This window comes from Lipotes vexillifer, unplaced genomic scaffold, assembly GCF_000442215.2.
Source record: "Lipotes vexillifer unplaced genomic scaffold, Lipotes_vexillifer_v1.1 scaffold382, whole genome shotgun sequence".
NCBI classification, from domain to species: Eukaryota; Metazoa; Chordata; class Mammalia; order Artiodactyla; family Lipotidae; genus Lipotes; species Lipotes vexillifer.
The window spans coordinates 7203961-7213626 of NW_006780611.1; the positions used below are offsets into that span (position 1 = coordinate 7203961).

The 9666-nt window shown below is 55.0% G+C and overlaps 1 protein-coding gene across 1 annotated transcript in view; it reads left to right on the forward strand.

Annotated features, from left to right (window-relative positions):
- The first annotated feature begins 3171 nt into the window (after positions 1 to 3171).
- NAGA (alpha-N-acetylgalactosaminidase) overlaps positions 3172 to 9666 on the forward strand; it is a 9499-nt gene continuing 3004 nt past the window's right edge. The window contains exons 1-7 of the mRNA XM_007453955.1: positions 3172 to 3285; positions 4086 to 4221; positions 4757 to 4928; positions 5767 to 5944; positions 6271 to 6365; positions 7125 to 7286; positions 8828 to 9025. Of these exons, the coding sequence (XP_007454017.1) occupies positions 3270 to 3285; positions 4086 to 4221; positions 4757 to 4928; positions 5767 to 5944; positions 6271 to 6365; positions 7125 to 7286; positions 8828 to 9025 (957 nt within the window). The 5' untranslated portion in view covers positions 3172 to 3269. The remainder of the gene's footprint in view (positions 3286 to 4085; positions 4222 to 4756; positions 4929 to 5766; positions 5945 to 6270; positions 6366 to 7124; positions 7287 to 8827; positions 9026 to 9666) is intronic.

Consider the following 9666-nt stretch of genomic DNA (forward strand, 5'->3'; position numbering starts at 1 on the left):
CCGCCTGGGCCACAGTGCACAGTGGTCAGTGGCGGGAGGCCTCGAACGCAGAGTCCCACCTCAGGCCGTCCGGGGGCCTCGGACCCAGTCCACCTCCCAGAGAACTCGGAGACCTTCCCTTCCCCCCTCCAGTCCCCCTCTCCCCGCTCGGCCCACTTCTCCCGCAGAGCCAAGCCTGGGACGGCCTCGGCCCAGACACCTCCTCTGGGCGGGCTCCTATCCAGCCCGCGAGGCCCGGCCCAGCTTCCCAGCCACCCAACCCGGCACCTGGCGTCGCCCGGACCTCTGCTTCTGGGGATTATCCATTTCTGCTTCCGCCACTCCCGCCGGCCTGAAACGCAACTTCAGCGCCCAGACTCTGCCTGGAGTCAGTCGACAGCTAGGCCTGCAGTGAAGGTTGCAGGAGTGCACAACCAAACGCAGGAGGCTAGGGTTTCCCAGCAGCCCTGGAAGCCGGTGAGCTCAGAACACCTGCCCATGAATTTGCTGGTCCCTACGTCAGAGTTCTGCCCTTGCAGTTCCTGCAGGGCAGGAAGGTGCGCTTCCTTCTCAAGCCTGCCCCTCGGCTCTAACTCCTCAGGGCTCCTTCACATCATTTAGGTCTCAGCTCAAATGTCCCCTCCCTGGCCATGAGAAAGTAGCCTACCTGCAGGTCTCTGTCACATCCCTGGGTTGTATTTTCATTATAGCACTAACCACTTATAAGAAAAGCTTCCCTACGCTCATGCTTTTATTTCCTGTTTATTATGTCTCCCCCATTAACTTTTATTCAGTTAATAATAGAAACCATGGGCTTCCCTGGTGGCGCAGTGGTTAAGAATCCACCTGCCAATGCAGGGGGCATGGGTTTGAGCCCTGGTCGGGGAAGTTCCCACATGCCGCAGAGCAACTAAGCCAGTGTGCCACAACTACTGAGCCCGCGAGCCACAACTATTGAAGCCTGCACGCCTAGAGCCCATGCTCTGCAGCAAGAGAAGCCACCACAATGAGAAGCCCGTGCACCGCAATGAAGAGTAGCCCCCGCTCGACACAACTAGAGAAAGCCTGCCCACAGCAAGGAAGACCCAAGGCAGCCGAAAAATAAAACAAATAAAAATTTAAAAAGTAATAGCAACCATAATAAATGTGTTAGAAGGCAATAAATTTTGTGGAAAATATAGAGCAGGGGCAAGGAGACTGGGAGTTGGGGCAGTAGGGCGGTTGCAATTTTCAAAAGAATGGTCAAGGTAGGGCTCACTGAGAAGGTGACATTTGGGAAATACTTGAAGAGAATGAGGGAGCCAGTCGTGCCAAAATCTGGAGGAAGAGTATTCCAGGCAGGTGGAACAGCTAGTGCAACGGCCCAGAGGCCTGTTGTGTTGAGGAACTGCAAGGGTGGGGGGGAGGGGGGCAGGGAGGAGCAGCAGGAGGTGGGGTCAGAATGTGTGGCCTGGGGCTCTGTAAACCTGTGAGGGCTGTTACTCCAGGCTGAAATGAACATGGTCTTGAGCTATGTTTTAAAGCAGCGGTCCCCAACCTTTTTGTCACCAGGGGCCGGTTTCGTGGAAGACAATTTATCCACGGAAGTGGGGAGGGGGGGCGGTGGGGGCTGGTCAGGCGGTGATGCGAGCGGGGGGGGGGGTGTGGGGGGGTGGGGAGGGGGGGGGGGGGGGGGGGGGGGGGGGGGGGGCGGCAGATGAAGCCTCACATGCTTGCCCGCCGCTCACCTCCTGCTGTGCGTCCTGGTTCCTAACAGCTCGTAGACCGATACCGGTCTGTCTGCGGCCTGAGGGTTGAGGACCCCTGTTTTAAAGGATTTCTCTGGCTGCTAAGGAGAGAATAAATGTGGGTGGAAGCAGACCGGTGAGGAGGCTGCTGGAGTAATACAGGCAAGATGTGATGGGGGCTGGGAGAGTAGAGAGAGGTGGCCAGATTCAGGATGGGTTTTGAAGGTAGAGAGTGCAAGGTTTGCAGAGAGGTTGGATGTAGGGAGTGAGGTAAAGAGGAGAGGGAGTGAGGGAAAAAGGAGGCAAGGAGGACTCGAACGTTTTGGCCTGAGCACCTGGAAGGAGAGTTGCCATTACCTGAAACATGGAAGTGGCAGGTGTCTGGGGCCAGTTATGTTTGAGATGCCCAGTGATCATCCAAGTGAAGGTGCCAAGAATAAAGTGCTTGGTACCTAGCGGTTGCTCAATAAGTATTTGATGAATGAAAGAGGAAGGAATATGCAAAGTGCCTGGATAAGAATAATGGGTGGTCCAAGTGTCAGGCAGGGAATGAGAGTCTCCTGGCTTTTAAGGAGCTGTGTCCTCCACCTGGTTTGCTTTCTCCCACCCATCCTCCTCGTGGTGCCTATTCATCTGCCACTACTGTTTTTGAGCGGCTTACTACGGGCCCTGCTTCAGGGCATTCTCCCATTTTTCTTAAAAAAGCCCCCAGCAGGTATTCACGCCACAGCTATTTGTTGAGCATTATCTACAGAGCACTATCCTCGCCTTCAGGGAACCCAGCAGAGGTGAAAGGACTAGCTTCACGTGAAGCCGCGGTTGGCTCGTGCCTGCCTCAGGGGCGCGCAGAGCCGGAGCTCGAAGGAGGTGAGGCTTGGGGAGGTTCCGAGGGCTTACTGCGCCGGTAGAGGGCGAGGCAGGACGTTGCTAGGGGGATTCTGTTAGGTCTTCCGGGGAAGGTTAGGCGCAGTGAGGCCCCGCCCCTCTGGAACGTCGGAAGCGAATCAGGTGACTGCGGTGGTGGCTGGTTCCGGAGACCGAAGCAGGCGGCTTGGAAGGGGTGAGTGTCAAATGTGGACGACTCTGGTTGGGGTCCCCGTGCTGGGTCGCTGGGCCTGCGGTCTTTGGGGACGGGGGGGCGGCAACCCAGACCTGGAGGGAATACGGAGCCTGGTCCCGGCCCGCCGCTTCCGTTCTTCCTGGGAGTCCTCGAGCCTGTCGCTGCCTCTCTCTGACCCCAGTCTGGCAGAGGGCCGCCCTTGGACGCTCGGGGTTCCCAGCAGTGCAGAAGGGGTGCGGTCTAACGTCCAAGATACCTTGTTTAGTATTTCCTCAGGAAGAACCCAGGCTCGGGGAAGTGATGGCTGGGGGAGAGGGGCGGAGCGCTGAGAGGGCTTGGGGACCCAGTGTGGGATCCACACCCAAGGTTAAGGGCGGCAGGGCTAGCCAGGCAGTAGTGACCCCAGTGCTTTTCTAACGTTTCTTAGCTTCCAAAGCCCAACATATAGAGCTGGTAAAAGCAGAGAAGATCTGGTCAGGTCCTGAGACGCTGAGTCCAGAGCGATGTTGCTGAAGACAGGTACCTACACGGATGGGGGTGGCTTTGGGAGGGTAGGTGACCAGTTGGGGGTGGGAGCTACCTGGAGGAAGTTCCAGTCCTGTGGCGTCTGGGCCTCCTTCCCTGTTGTGGGTATGTGGGGAGACATGTTCCTCTCTTTCTTGGAAGTGGGCCAGGAAAGGAGGAGGTGCTCCCCACCTAGGAATCAGTTCCCCTCCAAAGAGGCCTCTTCCTTGCGCACCCCCTCTACCCCAAAGCACAGAGGCCCTGTCTTACTAACATCAACATGTAATAAGAACAGCCCTGTAAAGTCAGTACAGTGATTCCATCTTGCAGATAAAGAAACTGAGGCCCTAGAGGGAAAGTGAGCTGGCTGGGTGCAGGTCCAACCGGCTGGCCTCTTAAGCCCTTCTGAAGCCTCTTGGGTGTCTTTGGAGAACAAAGAGCCCTGGATGGGACTCAGGAGACCTGGAGCCTGGCCACACTGTACTGTCAAGTTCTGTGTGAATGGAGTGGGGGGAGCTGGTCAGGGTGTAGAAGGGACCAGGTGTTAGTTTTTGATAATTCCAGCACTGCTGTGGTAACAGCAAAGTGGGAATCCGGGCCTCAAACACGTTGCCCCACCCCAGGCACTGTCTGCCCACTCACAGCACTTCTGGAGCCAGGAGTTGCAGGAAGAGCCCATTCCACCTTAAGCGCGAGAGTCATTCCCCTAATGTGCAGGCCAGCAGCCTCTGCAGGGCTGGGCAGCATGTGAATGGGGTGGGGTGAGGGCTGGAGCTATAGGAGCCACTCACAGTTATCCTTCCAACCCCCTGCAGTGCTCTTCCTGGCCTTGGTGGCCCAGGTGCTGGTTCTGGAGAACGGGCTCCTGCGGAAGCCACCCATGGGCTGGCTGGCCTGGGAACGCTTCCGCTGCAACACTGACTGTAACGAGGACCCAAAGAACTGCATCAGGTGAGTAAGGTCTGCACCACCCAACAGGCTTGCCTAGGGCACTCACAGAGTGGGAGCAGCGAGTGGGGGTCAGCTAGGAAAGAGGGCAGGGTTAGAGACCCCCATTCCAGAGAGAAAGCAACCAGAGGTGACTTTTGAGACCTCTGACACTCAGCTTCTTGACCAGCTTGGGGCCTCAGGCCTGTGGGGCAGGGGCCCTGTGGTGGACGCAGCCCCTGAGATAACGGAAAGGAGGTAACAGTTAAGGGCCAGGCCAGACCCTGCGTGCTTCCCACTGGCCTGGTCCTGCTTCTTGGCTTGGGGGCCACGTCACTCCTCTTGCTCCACCCTGCTCATGGCTCATGACATAATCCTTGGTACCCCTCACACCTGTTACCTGGCTTAGTCTTCGGCTGACAGCAAGGCCATGGTATTTGTAGGTTGGATTCACACTCAGAGCATCTAAGAAGTTTGAAAAGCTCTGAGGAAGGGGGTTGGGGTTAAGGTTAGGCCCGTGCTGGGCCACTGAGCAGCCCTGTCTCCTACCCCTCGCCAGTGAGCGGCTCTTCATGGAGATGGCTGACCGGCTGGCACAGGATGGATGGCGGGACCTGGGCTACGAATACCTTAACATCGATGACTGCTGGATTGGTGGACGTGATGCCAAAGGCGACCTGGTGCCTGATCCCAAGCGCTTCCCCAACGGCATGGCCTTCCTGGCTGACTACGTGAGCCCCACCCCAGCCCTGCCCCTTGGCCTGTGGGCCAGGCCCCTCTTTACCCCATCCTACTTAGGGCTCATTTCTATAATCCCTGCTTGAGAACTCACAGTCTAGTGGAGGAAATAGATACATGGACAGGTGGTTTTGACCCACTGTAGTGGATGAGAGCAAGGAAGGACATCTTATTCAGCCTGGGATTTCAGGAAGGTTCTCCGGAGGAAGCAGTTCTTGAGCTGATACTGGAGAGAGGGCATTCAAGGCAGAGGGAATGGCAGAAGCAAATGCCTAGAGGCCAGAAACAGCCCATGCAAGGTGTGTGTGTTGGAGGGAGGGGAAGTACCGTGGTTGGCAGAGGCCAGGCCAGCAAGCTGAGACCCTTTCCTTTGGGCTTCAGGAAGTCATTGAAGGTTTTTATTTATTTATTTATTTATTCATTATATATTTTAATTAATTAATTTATTTTTGGCTGCATTGGGTCTTCGTTGCTGTGCACAGGCTTTCTCTAGTTGCGGTGAGCGGGGGCTACTCTTTGTTGGGTGTGCAGGCTTCTCATCGTGGTGGCTTCTCTTGTTGCAGAGCACGGGCTCTAGGCTCGTGAGCTTCAGTAGTTGTGGCATGCGGGCTCAGTAGTTGTGGCGCACGGGCTTAGTTGCTCCGTGGCATGTGGGATCTTCCCGGACCAAGGCTTGAACCCATGTCCCCTGCATTGGCAGGCAGATTCTTAACCACTGCGTCACCAGGGAAGTCCCATCATTGAAAGTTTTAATGGGGCCTGCTCAGATGTGCCTGGGCGGCGGCTCCTTGAGGTCCTGCCTGAGCCCAGTGTGTTCTCAACCCCCCACAGGCTCATTCCCTGGGCCTGAAGCTGGGCATCTACGAGGACATGGGCAACTTCACCTGCATGGGTTACCCAGGCACCACGCTAGACAAGGTGGTCCAGGATGCTCAAACCTTCGCCAAGTGGAAGGTGGACATGCTGAAGCTGGATGGCTGCTTCTCAACCCCCGAGGAACGGGCCGAGGGTGGGTCCCGCAGCTGGCTGGGGGCCATTAGGTAGACAGGGAGGGGTGGCCATGGAAGGCCCCGCAGTGCCCATCTGTCTGTATGGCCCCTACGGGGTAGCGTTTCCCAATTCCCCTCACCCAGGGCCTAAGGAGATCTTGGCTCCCAGGCTCCCTAAAGATGGGTTGGTACCATGCCTTACCTGGGAAATGTTTGCAGCTCTGGGTACAGGGGAAGCACCTCCTTGAACCGTAGTTTCCTCCCATTTGGTGGGAGGTTTGGGCTGAGGCCCCAGATTTCATCTTGTGTCTCTTCATCCTAAAATGTGAGGGTTGGACTTCTCCAGGGTACCCCAAGATGGCTGCTGCCCTGAATGCCACAGGCCGCCCCATCGCCTTCTCCTGCAGTTGGCCAGCCTATGAAGGGGGCCTTCCCCCAAAGGTAAGCCATTCTGTGCACCCACCTGGCAACGCTCCTCATACCCAAGCCTCCTTGCCTTCTATGCAGTCAGGGCTTCTCTCATCATAGTTGCTCACATGCTGATTTGTAGGTCTAGGAAAGGGCCATAAGTACCTGAGGGGGCCTGAGCCAGCCCAGGGTCTTAGAGGAGACCCTTGTCAGGTGGGCTGCAGGGATGGGTATCCAAGGCATGGGAACCATATGTTATGTGCTGACACAGCACCCAACAAGCAGTCAGAATCCTGGGTTTTGCCGAGTGGGCTAGGAGATCCAGAAGGCTGGTGAGGTCAGGAAGGTGGGGCCTGGCCTCTGAAAGGCCTTGTGGGCATCTCACCAGGGACCCTTCAGCATGTAGGGTGCTAGAAAGGGTGGAATCAGACTTGCAGACTGGAGGGAGAACCCTGGCAGAGGGTGGGGCTCACTGAGAGAACATGGGGCTGAGGGTGTGGTAGGGAAGGTTATGGGTACACCAGCCTGGGTCCCTACCCTGGGCTTGGCCCCAGCTAGTGTGAGAGGGAGGGGTCGGCTCCTGGCAGCAGCGCACATGGAAGAGAGGCCAGGCAGCCCCAGAGCAGGGCCACTCCCTCCGAGGCCTTCCTCATCCTGAACACGCTCCAGGTCTGTTCTCTTCCCCCTTCCCTACCCTCTATATCTCCTGCTGAGACTCCCCAACCCCTGTGCAGGGCTCCAGGCAGCAGAGTGTGACTCTGGTGTTGGACTCTGCCTTCCCCCCAAATCCAGGTGAACTACACTCTGCTGGCGGACATCTGCAACCTCTGGCGCAACTATGACGACATCCAGGACTCCTGGAGGAGCGTGCTCTCCATCCTGGACTGGTTTGTGACGCACCAGGACATTCTGCAGCCGGTGGCAGGCCCTGGGCACTGGAACGACCCAGACGTGGTACCAGCATGGAGGGGGATGGCCCAAGGCCCACTGTCCTATGCTGTCTTCCTGGATGCTCATTGCCAGGTTCTAGATCAGCATATCAGAAACCAGCCATGCTGGACTTGCCTTGGGCACTTACAATTCTGTTCCCAGGGCCCCACCCCACCTCTTGGATCAGAATGTTCAGAGAGGGCCTGGGAATGCCCATTGTTAAGTCTTCCCAGGTGGTTCTGGTGTGTCTTGAAACTTGAGAAGTTGATCTATAGTGACTCTTGTGTAAGACATTATTCCTCCGTAGGGTGAAGATGACAGTCCACACTCTCTTGCCACCCCTCCCTAGACTCTTTGCCTGGTCTGCCTCTGACCCCTCTCTCAATGCTCTGTAGTGTTACCCTCCGCAGGCAGAACTGGCCTCTCATACCTACCTCACTCATAGCCCTGATCACTTAAATTTCTTTGCAATTTATCTTACAGTTTTATAGCTATCTCTTCATTTAGTCAACGAGTAATTACTGTCATTGATGATTATAATAATTACAAATACTAGGCCAGATGGAGAGGTGCCTGGAGAAACAGAAATTGACCTGCTTTAGAGTTCCAGCTCCAGCTCTGCCACTTACCTTGGGCACATGACTTATTTTTTTCTGTGACTCAGCTTTGTCAATTGGAAAATAGAAATAATAATAGTAGTTGCTATATATATAGGATTGTTTTGAGGGTTAAAAGGATGACCCTTTATTTTTGTTTTATTTTTTTTTAGGCCAGCACATGGCTGATGTTGCAAACAGGACTTAGCTCCCTGGGGTTGGTGGGGAGCTGACCTTCATTGACCTACTAGGCACCAGGCCCAGGGCCAAGTCCTTTTTTAAAAATTATTTTATTTTATTTTTTGGCCATGCCACATGGCATGCGGGATCTTAGTTCCCCGACCAGGGATCAAACCCACTCCCCCTGCAGTGGGAGTGAGGAGTCCTAACTGCTGGACCACCAGGGAAGTCCCCAAAAGGATGACCCTTTAAATGCTTGTAATGGTTTGGCACATATACAGTGCTTAGTTAAATTGGTGTCACTAAGTACACAACAGTGTTGAGTTAGCAGTAATCATTTGTGTACTGTTGGTGTATTGGTTGCCCTGAGGACAGGAGTGCCCGTTGGTGTAGTCAGCTGTCGTTAGGGCAGGTGGGTGGCTACTGGCAGGAGCAGAGACTCTGTCCAGGTCTGGTTTACTACCATCCTGGCTGTATTTCTTGACTTGCATATTCCAGTTTATAAACGCTTTTGGCAACATGATCCATTGGATCCTCTGAACAGCCTGTGACATGGTCAGAGCATATTATCACCCCCATATTCTTGATGGAAGAAAAAACCTGAGGCTCTGAAAAGTGACTTGACCCACCCCAAGGCCACGCTGCTGGGGAATGGTGTTTGCAGAACCAGAGCCCACACCTGGCCGTCCTCCCCCATCTCTGTCTTCTTTTGCTACAAGTTTAGGGTTGGTCCCCACGCCCACCACCCTGAAGAGGGCAGAGCTGAGCAATCCTCTTTTCTGCCCCCAGTTGCTCATTGGGAACTTTGGCCTCAGCTTCGAGCAAGCCCGGGCCCAGATGGCCCTGTGGACGGTGCTGGCGGCCCCCCTCTTCATGTCCACGGACCTGCGTACCATCTCCGCTCAGAACATGGACATTCTGCAGAATCCACTCATGATCAAAATCAACCAGGATCCCTTAGGAATCCAAGGACGCAGGATTCTCAAGGTACTGGGCGTGTGGGAGCAAGGAAGGGAGGCTGAAAGATGGGGCTTCACTGGAAACAAGTCTGCAGGCCAGAGGTTCAGGGGTCGGGACTGGGCCTCTGAAATCCACTCAATCCCTCCTAGTTGCATTCAGTCGAAGTCTCTACTGGGAGCTGCTTCGACTGTCCCTCACTTGCCTGGGTAAGAGCAGGGCCAGAGCAGGACAGCCCGTGGGATCTGGGGAATGGAGACATCACCACACGTGCACACGGGATCAGTGTGGCCCTTTGGTTTGGAACTACAAAACTTCTGCACAAGTCTGTGATGGCTGGCAGAGAAACAGGGCTTGCCTTCAGAGTTTAGGAGTTGTTTGAGCCATGGAGTACAACTACTCCTAGTACTAGTGTAGACTAGTTGTTGAGCACCTACTGTGTGCTAGACATTCTAGATACATTTTCTTAGAAGGTCGATGCTCCTTCCCTGTTTTACAAATGAGGAAACAGACTTGAAGAGTCTCAGTAACTTTATACCAAAGGCCACACAGTTGGTAAGAGGTACAACAGGACTAGATGCCGATAGTGTCACCTCAGAGCTTGTGCTCGTTGCTCAGATCCTTGCCTCTCTAGTGAAAGGAAATCTACACCAATATAGAAAGCACCTGCT